The sequence below is a fragment of the Sorex araneus genome, chromosome 2, assembly GCF_027595985.1.
Source record: "Sorex araneus isolate mSorAra2 chromosome 2, mSorAra2.pri, whole genome shotgun sequence".
Taxonomy (NCBI): Eukaryota; Metazoa; Chordata; class Mammalia; order Eulipotyphla; family Soricidae; genus Sorex; species Sorex araneus.
In genome coordinates, this window is record NC_073303.1 from 219763228 (window position 1) to 219780614 (window position 17387).

Sequence of the window (17387 nt, forward strand, 5' to 3'; positions counted from 1 at the left end):
CCCATTGAGCTATCTCTGGATCTGGTTGTTTCCTGTTTGTTTTGTTTTTATTTGGGAGTTTGGGGCCACCTCAGGCAGTCTTGATACCTTTTTTTTTTCCCGCTTTTTGGGTCATACCTGGCGATGCACAGGGGTTACTCCTGGCTCTGCACTCAGGAATTCCTCCTGGTGGTGCTTGGGGGGTCATATGAGATGCTGGGAATCGAACCCGGGTCGGCTGCATGCAAGGCAAATGCCCTACCTGCAGTGCTATCACTCCAGCCCCTTAATAGCTACTTTGACTCTGCACTTCGGGGGTTGCTCCAGTGTGCTTTGCGCCTGTGCTGCGCCAAGGATCAAAACAGGGTCCGCTGCCGGCAAGGCAAGCACCTTACCCTCTGTACTATCTCTGTGCATCCCCCCAATTACGGTAAAATCTTAGTGTTTCTTGGGGCCAGAGCGATAATACAGCAGGTAGGACATTTGCCTTGCATGCGACTGTCCCAGGTTTAATTCCCCAGCACCCCGTAAGATCCCCTGAACCCCACTAGGAGGGATCCCTGAGCACAGAGCCAGGAGTAAGCCCTGAGCACTGCGGGGTGTGACTCCAAAACAAAAACAAACAAATGGAGTGGTTCTTCTTAAATAGCGTTCAGTCTCTAGAGCTCTCTCTAAATTCTGGCTCCCCACGTGCCCCCACCCCAGTTACTCAAAGATTCACTAAGTATTGCCTGAAGGATGGCGCTAAGGACCCAGGGGTGAAAACACTAGGAATTTTCTCCCTGAGCTCAACTTCTCATCTCTGTGCGTTTAGCCTAACCCCTACCCTGGCTCTGTCCCTTAGACCTCCTTTACCTCAGCCAGCCCCGTCCCCAGCTCCCTGATTTTTGTGTCCTTATAATACCCCGCCCTCCCCACCCTCAACCCGGTACCCCCATGTCCTGGATTTGTTAAAGGCTGAGAGTGGGGGTGTGTGTGAAAAAGACTTTATGTTTGTCTGTTTGGGGGCCACACTCAGCGGTGCGCAGGGCTTACTACTGGTTCTGCACTCAGGAATCACGAGTGACCTAGTGGGGTCACTCCTGGTTAGGGTCACTCCTAGGAATCACACTTGACTCTGCACTCAGGGATCACTCCTGGAGGCGCTCAGGGGGTCTTAGGGAGTGCCGGGGATCGAACCTGAGTCAGCTGCATGCAAGTCAAGTGCCCACCCGCTGTACTATCACTCCAGCCCTGAAAGAAAAAGAGAAAAAAAGAAATTTTCATTAAAAAGACACAACTAGGGGCCGGAACCATAGTACAGCGGGGACGGCATTTGCCTTGCACACGGCCGACCTGGGTTCGATCTCTGGCATCCCATACGGTCCCCCGAGCACTGCCAGGAGTAATTCCTGAGTGCATGAGCCAGAAGTAACCCCTGAGCATCGCTGTGTGACCCAAAAAGAAAAAAAAAAAGACACAGGTAGACTTTAAAAACTTAAATTTCCAACTTTGACTTAGATGCAAAGAAATTGGACATCTCACGGATTCTTCTCTCTGAAATGCAAGAAAACTCCAGCTCCGTCCCATCTTGTAGCTTTATTGTACTTCTCTCTCCTGGAACAGACAAGGGGGAACTGAGGATGAAGATAAGAAGTTGGCTGGCCCAGGGTCCCGGGGCACAGGAGCGTCCAGCTGGGTGTCCAGGGTAGGGCCGGGACCCCATCTCCAGTTTCCGTGGAGATTCTTTTCCTCCTGCCCAGGTCTCCCCATTTCCGGCAGGGGATGGGCGGGGCAGTAGGTTAGGGACTCTTCTTCTTAACTTCTTCTCTCCGGTAGGGTAGGGGTTAATGGTGAATTGCAACATATCTGGGGGCTGAGTCATCTCCCACTGCCACTCCCCCCAACTCCCCTCGCTGAAGTTTTATAAAGAGGATCAGGGGCTGGAGAGCGAAAATACTGGAGGTAAGAGCCCCCCTCCACGACCCTACTCCTCCAAGCTTCCAGAAATTGCAGGGGAGAGGCAGAGACAGCCTGCGGGGCTCCTGCCTGCTGGGACGATGAGCTGGCAGCGTCTGTGGCTGGGTTTCCTAGTCCCCGTGACAGTCTCAGGCCGGGCCCTGGGGCCTGCAGAGGAGGAGGCAGCAATGGTGAGTGCTCCCCTACGGAGAGAGGGACCTGGGCCGGGAGGGGTGAGGTGGGTACGCCTGCATAGCTGCACCCGAGCCTTCTTCCTGCCCCTCGGTCTGTCTGCCCTGCCATCCGTCACTCTGCGATCTGCTCTTCCCAGCTCTCCCTCCTCCCTCTCCCTCCTCCCCAAGTCCAGGATGGGGCTCCCTCTGACCTGCTAAGTCTATCCCCCACTACCCCCCATGAGCTCCATGGACTTGTGAGATCATTGAGAAGCTTCGCCGGGAGGCTAAGACCCCTTTCCTTCTGCCCACCCTCATCGTATAGGATTACCTCTTGCAATTCGGGTACCTCCAGAAGCCTCTGGAAAGATCTGAAGACTTCAGGCCAGAAGACATCCAAGAGGCTCTGAGGTGAGCTGTGATAAGGCACGTGTCTTCAGGGTCAAGTTGACGAGGTCCTGTTCCTCCGTCGCTTCCTGTCCTTTCCCCAGGCCCCCCTCTGCCTGACTCAGTCTGTGTCAGGGGAATCTAAGCCACGGGCGATGAGATGGGGGTCAAAGGGGCGAGAAGCATACGCTCGTGGAGTCTTCCTGGCTCCGTTGTGCTCCTCTGCAGGCTCCGTCCCACACCCCATACTGTGACTGGAAATATTTAGTCACATCCCACATGAGTTATCATTTATGCATAAATCTGACTGGAGGGCTGGAGCTATTCAAATGATGGGAGCGTATGCTTTGCACGTGGGAGGCTCAGGTTTGATCCCCAGCACCGCATGTGGTCACCTGAGCACTGAGCAGAGAGTCCGGAATGGCCTCTGAGCACCACCATCATCAACCTTAATCATCCCTCCAAAAGAAAAAAAAATTAAGAGCAACAAACTGTCAGTTGAGTTAACTTAGATTTGAGTTGTTCCCATGATATTGCCTTTGGTAAACATTTAACTTATCACTTTTTTTTTTACTTTTTTTGGGGGGGTCACACCCAGCGATGCACAGGGGTGACTCCTGGCTCTGCACTCAGGAATCACCCCTGGCAGTGCTTAGGGGACCATATGGGATGCTGGGAATCGAATTCAGGTCAGTTGCGTGCAAGGCAAATGCCCTACCCGCTGTGCTATTGCTCCAGTCCCTTTTACTTTTTTTTTTGATGGGGAGGGGGCACACCCAGCAGTGCTCTGGGTCACACCTGGCTCTGTGCTCAGGGCCGCATCATATGTGGTATCAACATGAATCTGGGTTGTGGCCACAGACACACGCTAGGCAGATGCCTTAATCTTTGTCGTGTTTCTTCGGCAGAACATTTTTATTTCAATGCTGATGATGTGGCTTGGGACCACCCTGGCAGTGTCCAGCACTTGCTCCTGCCTCTGTGCTCAGGGATCACTCCTGATGATGCTCAGGGGAACCTAACGTAGTTGCGAGGGTTCGAACTGAGGTTGGCCCTGTGCAAGGCAAGCACCTTCCTTACCCATTGTGGTAAGCTCTTACCCGCTCCAGTCCCAACACTTATTAATTTCTATTTTGAAGTTTTCATAGTATGGATCTGACGGGTCACTTTCCTTCTGCTCTCAGATCTGTTTAGTCCCTTGAAAACCCACAGTGACTACAGTGACTGATGAATGAAGTCACCCCAGAGCATCAGAGCAAGCTGCACCAAGAGGGAGACCCGGCCCAGAGGGAGCGGACTGAGGGAGCCAGGCCTTCTGAGGGCAGCAGGGGTGGGAGGGTCTCCTGAGCACTGGCCGGCACAGGGCAGCTCCATGCAACACTTCTTGGAGCAAAGAAATGCTGGGCCCTGCTGTAAGGGGAAGAAGCAGAGTCTAAAGAGGGGAGGTCAAGTTGGAGTATTTCCCCGGGCATGGAGCACGGAGTATTCCCTGAGCACGGAGTCAGGAGTAAGCCCTGAGCATGGCTGGGTATGGCCCGATCTCCCCACAGCCCTATCCCCACCTCCACAGAAAAAGGAAGTTCCAGTTAAGAGGACTAGATATTGGGGCCAAAGAAATAGCGTCATAGGGGCTGGAGTGATAGCACAGTGAGGAGGGTGTTTGTCTTGCACGAGGCTGACCCGGGTTCGGTTCTCAGCATCACATATGGTTCTGGAGCACCGCCAGGAGTTAATTCCTGAGTGAATGACCCAGCAGTAACCCCTGTGCATCGCCGGGTGTGACCCAAAAGGCAAAAAAAAAAAAAAAAAAAAGAAAGAAACAAAGAAACAAAGAAAGAAAGAAGGAAGGAAAGAAGGAAAGAAGGAAAGAAAAGAAAGAAAGAACGTCATAGGCTGGAGTGTTTGTAGGGGCTCCACTGCTAGCAGTGACTCCTGAGCATCAAGCCAGGAGTAGCCTCTAAGCACGCCCTATATGGCCCCAAAACAAGACCAAAAAAAAAAAAAAAAGAACAAAAGCTAGGATACTGGAGTGCTCCTAATAGCTTCAGAGATTCTGCGCCATTCTTTATTTTTTTTTTTTGGGGGGGGGAAGAAGAGGGAAAGGGAGTGTCACAGCCGTCGGTGCTCAGGGGTTACTCCTGGCTCTGCACTGAGGAATCACTCTTGCCAGCGTCTGGGGAACTATATGGGATGCCAGGAATTGAACCTGGGTTGGCATCGTGCTATTGCTCCAGCCCCGGGCCTTCCAGACTCCTGCCCTGCTGTACTCAACTCTCTCCCTCATTCCAGAGCTTTCCAGGAAGCATCTGAACTCCCGGTCTCGGGTCAGTTGGATGACATCACAAGAGCCCGCATGAGGCAGCCCCGTTGTGGCCAGGAGGACCCCTTCAACCAGAAGACCCTTAAATACCTTCTGCTAGGTGAGAACGGAGCTTAAGAAAGAGGGAGTGGGCATGGCCCTGAAATCTAGAAGGCAGCGAGAGGGTTTATATCAGCTCAGCACTGAATGACTAGCTGGTGATTATCTGGTGATTATCTGATGATCCCCTGTCGGGTGGTGTCCTGAGAGGGCTTTGCTGAGTGCCCTGGCTCGGGCGGCTCCGTAAGCCACAGAGAGGTTCCCGTTTCTAATCTCTGCTCTGCTCCAACGACCAGGCCGCTGGAGAAAGAAGCATCTGACCTTCCGCATCGTGAACTTGCCCTCCACCCTCCCCGCGTCCACCGCCAGGGCGGCCCTGCTTCAGGCCTTCCGGTACTGGAGCAGGGTGGCGCCCCTGACGTTCCAGGAGGTGCAGGCTGGCTGGGCTGACATCCGCCTCTCCTTCCATGGCCGCGAGAGTCGCTACTGCTCCAACACCTTTGACGGGCCTGGTAGGCACTGCCTTTTTTTTTTTTTTTTTTGCTTTTTGGGTCACACCCGGCAATGCACAGGGGTCACTCCTGGCTCTGCACTCAGGAGTTACTCCTGGCGGTGCTCAGGGGACCATATGGGATGCTGGGAATTGAACCTGGGTTGGCCGCATGCAAGGCAAACACCCTCCCCGCTGTGCTATGGCTCCAGCCCCCGGCACTGCCTTTTGACCGCCTTGTCAAGATCGCTGAGATCAGCACTGTCCCCTTGACCTTTTCTGCTCACGCTGTCCCTGTGCCCCTCTCTAACCACCCTCTTGACTTTCTCTGGGGGGCAGTTGGTCGCCTCTGTGGGGCCCTATCACTCCTCCCCTTTAAAGCTTTTCCCTGACTTTGATTCTTCCGTATAAGACATCTCCGAGGGGCCGGAGAGATAGCGCCGAGGGCGAGATGTTTGCCCTGCACACAGCCGAGTGGGGTTCGATCCCCAGCATCCCACATGCATCCCCCTGAGCTCTACCAGGAGTGACTCCTGAGTGCAAAGCCAGGGATCGCCCTGAGCATCGCCAGGTGTAGCCTAAAAAACCGAACCAAAAAGCCAAACAGACCCCTCAGAGAGGGCTGGACCGAGAGGAAGAAGGGAGCCGAGAGGCGCGGAAACGGTGGGGCCTCCCCGAGAGAGGCAAGATGAACCTGGAAGGAGAGAGAGAGCCCCCTCCCCCATCCCCAGAGATGGCGATGGCAGCTGGGGGAATTAGAAGACCCTGGAGAGATGAGGGTTTATTTATTTATTTATTTATTTATTTATTTTTGCTTTTTGGATCACACCCGGCAATGCAAAGAGGTTACTCCTGGCTCTGCATTCAGGAATCACCCCTGGCAGTGCTCAGGGGACCCTATGGGATGCTGGGAATCAAACCCGGGTTGGCTGCGTGCAAGGCAAACGCCCTCCCCGCTGTGCTATCGCTCCAGCCCCGAGATGAGGGTTTCTGACGGGCAGGACGTGCTCCCGTTACATGGCCTCTCCTCTGCTTCCTGTCCACCTCTGCTTTTGTCCAGGGAGGGTGCTGGCCCATGCCGACATCCCCGAGCTGGGCAGTGTGCACTTCGATGAGGACGAACTCTGGACCGAGGGCACCTACCGGGGCGTGAACCTCCGCATCATCGCAGCCCACGAAATCGGCCACGCCCTGGGCCTCGGGCACTCCCGGTACACCAAGGCCCTCATGGCGCCCGTCTATGCTGGCTACCGGCCCTACTTCAAGCTGCACCCGGACGACGTGGCTGGGATCCAGGCGCTCTACGGTGCGTTCACTTCCTCGGTGCGGATGTTCAGTCTGACCAGCGTCCCTTCTGGCCCAGAGAGACAGGCCTAAGCCCCGGGGAAGGAAACGGTTTGCTTTCCTTTTCTTCCTCGCCTCAAATTTTTCAAGCTTTTTCCTTTTTTGGAGTGGAGGGTGGGTGGGTGGGGGAGAGGTATCTGGTGGCCACTCTTGGCTCTGCCGTGGGAGCTCATCCCAGCGTGCTCAGAGGTCAAGGCGCCCAATGCAGGCTGCCCACGCGCCCCGCCTGGTGAGGTCTCTCCGGGGCTCCAGGCCTTTTCGGGAGATGTTTCTCTTTGACTCTTCGAGGTCTAAGATTCCTTGCAAGTCTCTCTCTACTCCCAACACACCCCGTTCTTAGGAATGAAGAGTGTCCAGCCCACAAACCTTCTCCCGCTGTCCTGGGGCCTCTCAAGACGAAAACATGTCTCCTACTGATACCAGGACGGTCTTGCTTACCCTCCTGGGAAACGCCCCCTAGCATTCCTCTCTTGGGGGCTTCTAACTGGAACTTGAGCTGGAGCGATAGCACAGAGGGTAGGGCATTTGCCTTGCACGCAGCTGACCCAGGTTCGATTCCTCCATCCCTCTCGGAGAGCCGGGCAAACTACCGAGAGTATCGCGCCTGCATGGCAGAGCCTGGCAAGCTCCCCGTGGCGTATTCAATATGCCAAAAACAGTAACAACGAGTCTCACAATGGAGATGTTACTGGTGCCCGCTCAAGCAAATCGATGAGCAACGGGGTGACAGTGACTGTGACAACTAGAACTTAGGAGGGTGGGGGCCCAGGTGCTTTGGGTTCTTTCCCTACGCAGTGCTGCCTTACCTTGCAGGCAAGAAGAGGCCTGAGCTAGAGGAAGAGGAGGAGGAGGAGGAGGAAGAGACAGAAGTGCCCGTTGTACCTCCAGTGCCCACAGAACCCGGTCCTATGCCAGACCCCTGCGGAGGTGAACTGGATGCCATAATGCTGGGTAAGGCCCATGATGTTGGTCGAGGCCCTTCCTCCGGGCATGGGAGCTGCCCACTGAGTTCCAGGATAGGCCAATAGGAATCACGGAGGTTTGATCCCAGCTAGGGGATCCCAGCCATGAAAGCAGCCTGTGGCACAGGAAGTAGCCCTCAGAGCCTAATTCAGCTGGGCCAGGCAGGCACTTCCCTTTGTCTCCAGTCTGTAACACACCCAGAAACACGGCAAATTGGAGAAAACCTCATGAACATTAAATAGTGTCTTGGGGCTGGAGCGATAGCACAGCGGGTAGGGCGTTTGCCTTGCACGTGGCCGACCCGGGTTCGATTCCCAGCATCCCATATGGTCCCCTGAGCACCGCCAGGAGTAATTCCTGAGTGCAGAGCCAGGAGTAACTCCTGTGCATTGCCAGGTGTGACCCCCCAAGAAAGCAAAAAAGAAAAATAGTGTCTTTATTTGACCTGCCTTTTCTTTTTTGAATGACTCACATGTTAATTTTGTTATTTGGGGGACGTGCGGTATGGGGGGTAAGACTCACGGCCTCACACATGAGAAGCATGTGTCCTAGCTCTGAGGCATCTCTTGGACTTGATGACACGTCTTTGCTCTCAGGGCCCCGGGACAAGACCTATGCCTTCAAGGGGAACTACGTATGGACGGTGACAGATTCGGGTCTGGGTCCCTTGTTCCGAGTGTCTGCCCTGTGGGAGGGGCTCCCAGGAAATCTGGATGCTGCCGTCTACTCTCCCCGAACACAGTGGATTCACTTCTTTAAAGGTAAGGGCATTGGGGTGGAGTGATAGCACAGCGGGTAGGGCATTTGCCTTGCACGTAGCCAACCCGGGTTCGAGTCCCAGCATCCCATATGGTCCCCTGAACACCACCAGGATTCTTAATTCCCAAGTGCAAAGCCAGGAGGTAACCCCTGTGCACTGCTGGGTGTGACCCAAAAAGAAAAAAATAAAATAAAGGTAAGGGGATTGGTGCTGGAGTGATAGCACAGCGGGTAGGGCATTTGCCTTGTACGTGGTTGACCTGGGTTCGATTCCCACCATCCTATATGGTTCCCTGAGCACCGCCAGGAGTAATTCCTGAGTGCATGAGCCAGGAGTAACCCCTGTGCACCACCGGGAGTGACCCAAAAAGCAAAAATAAATAAATAAATAAATAAATAAAAATAAAGGTAAGGGTCTGAATTTTCGGGTCTTACCTAAGAATCATAAAAGACAGGGTGAGCAGGTGGTACAGAGGAACCCAAAACTAGAGACGATCACCCATACTCTTCCTTTACGTACTTTCAGGAGACAAGGTATGGCGCTACATTAATTTCAAGATGGCTCCTGGCTTCCCCAAGAGGCTGAATAAGGTGGAGCCCAACCTGGATGCAGCTCTCTACTGGCCTCTCAACAAGAAGGTGTTCCTGTTCAAGGTACGTGGTCCAACCCAGGCGTTACCTCACGCAGAAGTATAGAGCTGCTCTTTTTGTTTGTTTTTGGGTCACACCCGGCGATGCACTGGGGTTACTCCTGGCTCTGAACTCAGGAATGACTCCTGGCGGTGCTCAGGGGACCCTATGGGATGCTGGGATTCGAACCCGGGTCGGCCGCGTGCAAGGTCAACGCCCTACCCACTGTGCTATCCGGCCCCCTAGAGCTGCTTAAGGAAGCATTCCAGCTAAGGAGGGCTGGGGGTAGCTTTCTGAGGGTCCCAACACTCTCCCGTCACTCTCTTCTCGTCCTTCCCACTCTTAGGGCTCTGGCTACTGGCAGTGGGACGAACTGGCCAAAACGGACTTCAGGAGCTACCCGAAACCCATTAAGAAGCTGTTCACAGGCGTGCCGGACCGGCCGTCCGCGGCCATGAGCTGGCGGGACGGCCGCGTCTACTTCTTCAAGGGCAAACAATACTGGAGCCTCAACCGGCAGCTTCGCGTGGAGAAGGGCTACCCGAGGGATATCGCCCTCAACTGGATGCACTGTCGGCCCCGGAGCCCAGCCACCACCCCCTCGGCGGGGGCCACCTCCTCCCCAGCCCCTGGCTCCGGGGCCCCGGGAACTACTGTAAACACGGTTCCTTCTTCTGTCATCACCACCACTGGGAGCACTGACCGCTCCCCTGCAGACCCGAGCTTGGATACCAACCCCTCGGTGACAGGCTCTCCTGCGCCGTCATTCCCTGGTCACGTCACCCGCCCTGAGTCCTAACGCCTCAGTCCTACGTGTGCACGCCGTCCTGCAGGTGCTGAGCCTCCAACGTAGACCTCGGTCTTCTCCACGGCCCCGTTCTCCTCATCACCACTGTCCCGTGTTCCTTCCTCTGGGCGGTGTGATTCCCCGACGCTGGGTCAGCGCCCCCCTCCACCCGTGCCCTTCCCGTCTGAGATAACGGTTCCAACGCTTACTGCTACTCTTTAGAAGACGGGGGTAGAAGGAAGCTATCAACCAGGCCGTAAGCTCCAGCAGGCTGGAATGCTGAATGCCTTGTTGGTCCAGTTCTTCCCTGATAAAGGGCAAGAAAATGGCATGGCCAGTAACCTGAGCGAGGGCTTTGGAATCCTAGAGAATCCACTGACTTGGGGGCCAGAGAGTAGGACAACGGGTAGGGTGCTTGTCCTGCACGCGCCCAACTCGGTTTCATCCTCGGCATCCCACATGGTCTCCCGAGCACACCAGGAGTGACTCCTGCGCACAGAGCCGGGAGGAAACCCAGAACAGCGCCGGGTGTGACCCCAAATAAACAAAACGAAGAATCCACTGACTTGCTTCGAACTTGGAGCACACTGACGAAACCCCGGGAGCCTCAGATTCCCTGTTGGCAAAAAATGAGGCTGACAGCACCCCCGCGGGATCGTGGCCTTCTGTGGACTGTTGCCCAGGGGGTGCCGGGCACAGTGCCGGGCACGCTGTGCTTAATAAAGGCTGTTTTCCTGGGAGGACTGAACAGCTGTCGGTGTGAGCGTTCTTGCAACAGCACACTCCAGTCTGATGAGGAGGTGCTGGGGGGGGGGGGCTGGCTTTGGCGGACAGTCTGGCTGGACCTGATGGGGTGGCCAGGAGGGCTACGCGCTTCAGGGTGCAGAGAGAAAAGGGCAGCAACAGTAGAGGCCAGACTCCCCGTTCATGGAGGAACGCCATTTTATTCACATGCTCCCAGGTTCTGCCTCCTCCCCTCAAGGCCTCCATCTTCCTTCACGCTGCCTGGGAACAGGGAGGACCACTGGGGTGGGGGGTGGAGTTAGACTGGTTAGTGGTTGGAATAACGTCCCGCCGAGAGATTAGTACCACCTAAGGTCAGAGGCAGAGAAGGCACTTGTGTTCCTGCAGCCCCAAAGGCCTGGCTCCTGGGGTCCGAGGGCCAGACTCTCGTATGTGGGTCAAGGCGCTCTCCTTGGAGTGGAGGAGTCAGCTTTGGGGGCGGGTGGGGGCTCAGCCAGGCACCGCCCCTGCTCTTTCCCTCACTAAAGAAGGACCGAGAAGCACCACGGAGGGCAGAGCCTCCAGCTGAGGTAGGAGAAAAGGCCTTGGGTAAAGAGGATCTGGAAGAAAGGCTAACCAGAGACTCTTCCTAACGGAGGGCGCTTGCCCTGCACAAGGCCGACTCGGTTTGATCCTCGGCATCGCACATGGTCTCCGAGCACACCAGGGGGTGGGGGGTGGTCCTAGAGCTCTCCTGTGCCTTTCTCTCCCTCGAGAAGCTACCAAGTACTGCAGGAGACGCCTTGATTTCCTCTAGGTCCTATCTATACCAATACACTCCCTCTTTTTTTTTTTTTTTTTCTTCTCCATTTTGGGGGTGGAGGCACACCCAGCTGTGCTCAGGGCTAATTCCTGGTTTTGTGCTCAGGAATCACTCCCGGTAAGATTCAGGGGATTACACGGGACACTGGGGTGGAAGTCGGTTGTCTCGTGCAAGCCAAGTGCCTTATTGCTATATTATCACTCTGGCCTTAAATCCGCTCATTTTATCAATCACGATGAGGCATGTTTGGGTGGGCTAGAAGGCTGTTCGGCTTAGGGCCTTCCTTGATTTGAAAGGACTTAAAAAGTCAGACTGGGGGCCAATGCAACAGTACAGTAGGTAGGGCGTTGCACACAGCCGATCTGGGTTCAATCCCTGACATCCCACATGGTTCCCTGAGCACCGCTAGGAGTAATTCCTGAGTCTAGTGCCAGGAGTAGCCCCTGAGCATCACTGGGTGGGACCCAAAAACCCCCACCCCAAAAAAAACAATTCAGGCCAGGGCACCTCTACTATTTGACTCCTATTTCTATTTCCTCTCCCCACTAGCTTCCTTCCCATCTGACCCAGAAACACATCCCTACAGGATTGGTCTGGGTGGACATACAAACTTTCTGTTGTTATTGTTCCACGGGCCACACCCAGTGATTCTCAGGGGCTATTCCTGGTTCTTTGCTTAGGAGTGACCCCTGACAGTGCTCAGGGGACCATATGTGGTGCTGGGGTTTTGTTTTTTTTTCTGCTTCTTGGGTCACACCCGGCGATGCACAGGGGTCACTCCTGGCTCTGCACTCAGGAACTACCCCTGACGGTGCTCAGGGGACTGTATGGGATGCTGGGACTCGAACCTGGGTCGGCTGCGTGCAAGGCAAATACCCTCCCCGCTGTGCTCTCGCTCCAGCCCCCAGTGCTGGGGATTTGAACCCGGGTCACGGTTGCCGCAGCTGCAAGCAAGTGCCTCATCTCCTACACAATCTCTCCTGCTCTTACACACAGATTCGATCCCAAGTTCACGAGGTGGCCGGTTCACGTGTAGGTCCCGCGGTCACAGGCCCTGTCCACCTAAATTCCAGTCCCTGCTTGTGACAGAGTTCCGGTGGGGAAGCAGGCTCAGGTCTGGGTGGGACCCAACAGGGCGTGGAGCGGTACAGTAGAACCACAGTCAGAATCCAGGTCCACGACGGTGTGAGGTGCGGTGGCCAAGGGGCCTGGGCCCAGCTGGCGTTCTCGAAGGCTCTGGAGATAGCTCTGCAGGGGCACAGAGCAGGGAGAGCAGTAGGAAGGGGCTGCGCCAGAGTCTTCCTCCCACCCACCTCCCCGGCCCCCACTCACGGGAGCCAGACTGTCCGCCGGGCTGCGGGCGCTGGGGTGCTGGCGCCGGTAGCTGCCCTCACACAGCCCCGCCGCAGGAGACGTCCGGGGCCACTTGGCCTCTTGCTGACGGAGCCGGAGGAGCTGCAGATGCCTTCGATGCTGGCTCAGCACCACTGCTGGGGAGGGGGCAGCCCAGATTCAGGGAGACTTCGGGTGACCCTGGCTCCCATCACGAGATACTCATGTTCTGGAGAAACCCACGGGGTCTCCGGCTACGGTGTTCTCAATGCTCCTCTTCACTCCGCTTATTCTAAAATAAATTTTGGGACCTCCCTACTCTCTTCTCCAGGGCCTCCTGGACCCCTGCTTTTCTTTTCTTTTTTACTTTTTGGGTCACATCCAGCGATGCTTGGGGGACCCTATGGGATGCTGGGAATCGAACCTGGGTTGGCCATGTGCAAGGCAAACGCCCTACCCGCTGTGCTATTGCTCCAGCCCCTGCTTTTCTTCTTAGTGTCCAATAACTCTTCCCAGCATCCCCTGACAATTTCTCTCCTCATTCTTTTTCTTTCTCAGTATTTGGGCCACCTCAGGCAATTCTCAGGGCTTATTCCTGGCTCTCGAGCGATAGCTCAGTGGGTAGGGCGTTTGCTTGCACGTGGCCGACCCAGGTTTGATTTCTCCATCCCTCTCGGAGAGCCCGGCAAGCTACCCGTGGTGTATTCGATATGCCAGAAACAGTAGCAACGAGTCTCACAATGGAGACGTTACTGGTACCCGCTCGAGCAAATTGATGAGCAACGGGATGACAGTGCCTCAGTGCTATTCTTCCTGGCTCTGCACTCAGAGGTGTTGGGGATCGAAGCCGGGTCAGCTGCATGCAAAGCAAGTACCCTGCTCACTAAACTCTCTCTCCAGCCCTTCTCTTCTTCTTCCCCAGACCTGATTTGGTGCTTCTAACTTGAACTTTCAGTGCTCCCTCCCATTCACCTTAGCCCCCTCCGCCCTCTCCCGGCAGCGTAAGTCCCCCCTTCCCTGCCTCCAGTGTGGACACCGGGAACACCAGAAGGTACAGACTGTACCATGCTTCCCTACCATGGCATCAACTCACCGTTGGCACGACCTCCATGGTCCTCATCCATGAGCTTCCACTGCGCCAGGGCCCCAAGAGCCCCCAGGGCTGGCCAGGTGCCCAGCAAGACCCAGCTATACCAGCAGAGAGGCGGCACGGCCGGGAGCGCCTGCAGACGTTGGCCCAGCCGACTGCCCAGGGCCAGCCCCTCCAGGAAGTAGTCAGCACAGGCCACCAGCACGGCTGCCCCCAGCAGGGCGGTGCCCAGCACGGTGAACGGACGTGGCCACCGCAGCGTGAGGAGAGCTCCCAGCAGGGCCAGTCCCACTAGCCCCCCAGCCGGCACCCAGGCGGAAGGCGGCTGGTAGACGGGCTCCGTGCCGAGCAGGGCGCCAGCCCCCAGGGTGACGCCCAGCAGGAGGCCGGTCAGGAAGAGCCCCACGCTGCGCACCAGCATGGTGACCAGGCCGCAGAGCAGTCCGATGCCCAGCGCGATGCCGGCGCTCACCTCCAGGCTCAGCTGTGTCTCGAGAACCCGCTCCTTGTGGCACAACAGGAAGGTGACCAGCGCCCCCGACAGCAGGCCCGAGAGGAACATCACGGCCTTGAAGCAGCGGTAGCCTGGGAAGGGAGGCAGGAGGCGCTGAGACACATGAGGGGCAGGGGCCCCGGGGGAGGGGTACAATGGACAAGGAGAGGAACGCCTGACCAGAGGAGCAGGGGACAGGAGTGGCGCTGTGACTCCAAGACAACGGCAGTGGGGATGATCTCGGGGACTCTGCGGTGAGTGCGAGAGGGCGGGGGGTGAAATCAGCAGCAAGATGGATGCACTGAGCAGAGCCAGTTCTTGCAGGTAGGTAGATGGGGAGAAATCGGCACAGGCCGACTGACGTTAGTGGAGAAGGTGAAGGAGCCTGAAGCATGGCAGGTAAGTTGGGAATGAGATTTGAGTGAGCAGGCAAGAAGAGAGTAGTGTGTGTGTGTGTGTGTATATATATATATATACACACACATATATATACACATATATGTATATATGTATATGTATGTGTATATATTTATATATACATATATTATATATATATATATATATATATATATATTTGCTTTTTGTGTCACACCCAGTGATGCTCAGGGGTCACTCCTGGCTCATGCATTCAGAAATCACCGCTGGCAGTGCTCGGGGGACCATATGGGATGCTGGGAATCGAACCCGGGTCAGCAGCGTACAAGAGCAAACGCCCTCCCTGCCGTGCTATGGCTCCAGCCCTGAGAGTAGTATATTCGTAGGGGTGAGGGCTGGAGGGCACAGAAGGAAGGAAGGACAGGAAGAGGTGGCAGGAATAGCAGGGGTCACACTGACGGCAGCCAGGAGAGGAGCCGAGGTGACCAAAGAGTACAGGATTAAAGCTGGCATATATGCGAGGGTGACAGTCTCGAGCAGCTGCCCCCCGGGAACCGGGCCCTGCCCTCACCGAAGCAGCAGTAGATGATCCCGAAGCAGCAGCAAAGGGCACACACCAGGGCGGGTGCCAGTTCAGTACTGTCCTGGGCTTCCAAGAGACATCTTAGATCTGGAGGCTCTGGGAGTTGTTGATTAAAGGGCCTGGGGTCAGAGGTCATGGCCAAGGGCAGCAAGGCTTCCTCCATGGCCCAAGCAGAGAAGGTGGTCACAGAGGGGGAGTGTCAGCTCTTCTCAGCCATCCGTGAGTGCTGTTGAGGGGACTGGGAAACCTGTAAGGGGGTGGGGGCAGGAGCTCAGGTACCCATGAAGGACTCTGTACCTCTTTTTCTTTTTGAGCCACACTTAGCAGTGCTCAGGGTTTACTAGCTCTGGGGTCACTCCGGGAAAGGCTGGAGGGACCATACAGGATGCTGGGGATCGAACCTGGATCAGCCACGCCCAAGGCAAGCAGTGCCATACCCACTGTACTATCTGTCTCTCAGGCCCACTCTATTGTCACTGTCATCCCGTTGCTCATCAATTTGCTCGAGCGGGCACCAGTAACGTCTCCATGGTGAGACTTGTTACTGTTTTTGGCATATTGAATACGCCACGGGTAGCTTGCCAGGCTCTGCCATGCGAGCTCGATACTCTCGGTTAGCTGGCCGGGTTCTCCGAGAGGGGTGGAGGAATCAAACACGGGTCGGCCATGTGAAAGGCCAACGCCCTACCGCTGTGCTATCGCTACAGCCCAGGCCCACTCTATTACTTTCTTTCTTTCTTTTTTTCTTTTGGTTGGGTGTGTGTGTGTGTTTGGGTCACACCCAGTGATGCTCAGGGGTTACTCCTGGCTCTGAACTAAGGAATTATTCCCGGAAGTGCTCGGGGGAGCATATGGGATGGCGGGGATTGAACCCAGTTTGGCCCCCGTGCAAGGCAAACGTCCAACCCCGCTGTACTGTCGCTCCGGCCCCTACTCTATTTCTTTTGGAGAAAGACTGGGATCATGGCATCAGATGGAGAATTGGGTGTGGGGGGGGGAGTTAACTAGCTCTTGACATCCTCCCCGCTCCCAGGGATCCTATTTAAAACTTAAATGAAAATGCTAGCACGCAGTGAGCCTTTCCCTGGCCCCTTTCAAAGGCAGCCAGGAGGAGGAAGGCTCGAAGGGTACGGGGGCCAGGGCACCTGGGGCTGGTGGGTAAGGGCCCGGCACCCAGTTCCTGCTGAAAGAACTCTGCAGCCAGGACTCCAAACCAGCTCTCTGGCCTGGGAAGGGTGGGGTTAAAAGTTTGGGAGAGGAGGAGGAAGAGGAGAAGATGAGTCATGGAGGGTCTCCTGACAGCTGTTCCAACCCTAGGGAAGGAAGAGGGCAGACAAAACCCAGAAAGCTGAAAACCCACTAGACGCCCAAAACACAAAAAGTTTGGGACAAGGAATGAAGTTGACACTCCCCCCACACCCACACACACACACTTTGGAGTCTGAAGCCTCAGCTTCATGTCGAGATGGCATTGTTGGGGGAAGGGGCGTCCAGACCCCCCAGTCCAACTCCCGGGGCACTTTATGGGTCACGCGGACACCGTGCCCGCAGACTGCTCACCCCCAGCTAGCCCCTCACTTCTCACCTCTGCACAGCGCAAGGGCTCACCCCACCCCTCCCTGGCCACAAGGGGTATCAGGGCTGGGGTGCGGGGGCTTGAGTTTCGTCTTGAGGGAGGGGCGGGCACAGGGTCCAGGGTCCGGTAGAGCTGCCGGTGCTGTCTTCTTGGGGGCATTAAGGCACGCTGGACGGCTGGCCTGATGAACTCCTGGGGGTCCTCTCCTAAAGCCGCCTGGGTGGTCAGGGGACCCTAAACAAGGAGAGGTTGGGGAGGGGGTGTTCACTACTCACCACCCCGCCAGGGTTGAGGAGAGGAGGGGGTAGAAGTGCTTCCCTAGACTTCCAGCTGCATCCCCTGCCCGGACGTCCTAAGGCGGTAGGGTGGCTGTCCCGTGTGGGTACCCCCGGGGCCACTCTGTTCCTCGTTCCCTTCAACTCTAGCAAGTCTGAACCCAAGTGAGAGAAATGCAACCAGCTTGGGGGGAGGGAGGGGAGGGGGAGGAAGGGGGCCAAGAGTGGGTGTGGGGGGGTGGCTGACATCACGGGGCGGGCCCCTTCAATTCTTTGCGCGGGGTGCGGGGGAACCCGGCTTGCCCACT

General features: G+C 56.1%; 2 protein-coding genes across 6 annotated transcripts; one reads left to right on the forward strand and one right to left on the reverse strand.

The window, feature by feature from the left end:
- Positions 1-1908: 1908 nt before the first annotated feature.
- Positions 1909-10529, forward strand: MMP19 (matrix metallopeptidase 19). Its single transcript, XM_055129211.1, has 9 exons — positions 1909-2108; positions 2416-2501; positions 4767-4897; positions 5133-5348; positions 6387-6632; positions 7484-7621; positions 8230-8394; positions 8919-9046; positions 9369-10529. Exons 1-9 carry the CDS (start codon positions 2019-2021, stop codon positions 9819-9821), a joined length of 1653 nt encoding a protein of 550 aa, XP_054985186.1. The 5' UTR covers positions 1909-2018; the 3' UTR covers positions 9822-10529.
- Positions 10530-10758: 229 nt separating this feature from the next.
- On the reverse strand, positions 10759-17239 carry LOC101548011 (transmembrane protein 198-like). Of its 5 annotated transcripts, none has more exons than XM_055129215.1 (5): positions 17080-17239; positions 15217-15475; positions 13781-14362; positions 12688-12842; positions 10759-12603 (listed from the first exon to the last, which is right to left on the reverse strand). In XM_055129215.1, the coding sequence occupies exons 2-5, from the start codon at positions 15389-15391 to the stop codon at positions 12466-12468; spliced, it is 1050 nt and encodes a 349-aa protein (XP_054985190.1). In that variant the 5' UTR covers positions 15392-15475; positions 17080-17239; the 3' UTR covers positions 10759-12465. The 5 variants fall into 5 exon arrangements, with proteins under 5 accessions (XP_054985190.1, XP_054985189.1, XP_054985187.1 ...); XM_055129214.1 differs by having other exon boundaries at positions 10761-12603; positions 12688-12845; positions 16814-17239; XM_055129212.1 differs by having other exon boundaries at positions 10762-12603; positions 12688-12845.
- Positions 17240-17387: the final 148 nt, after the last annotated feature.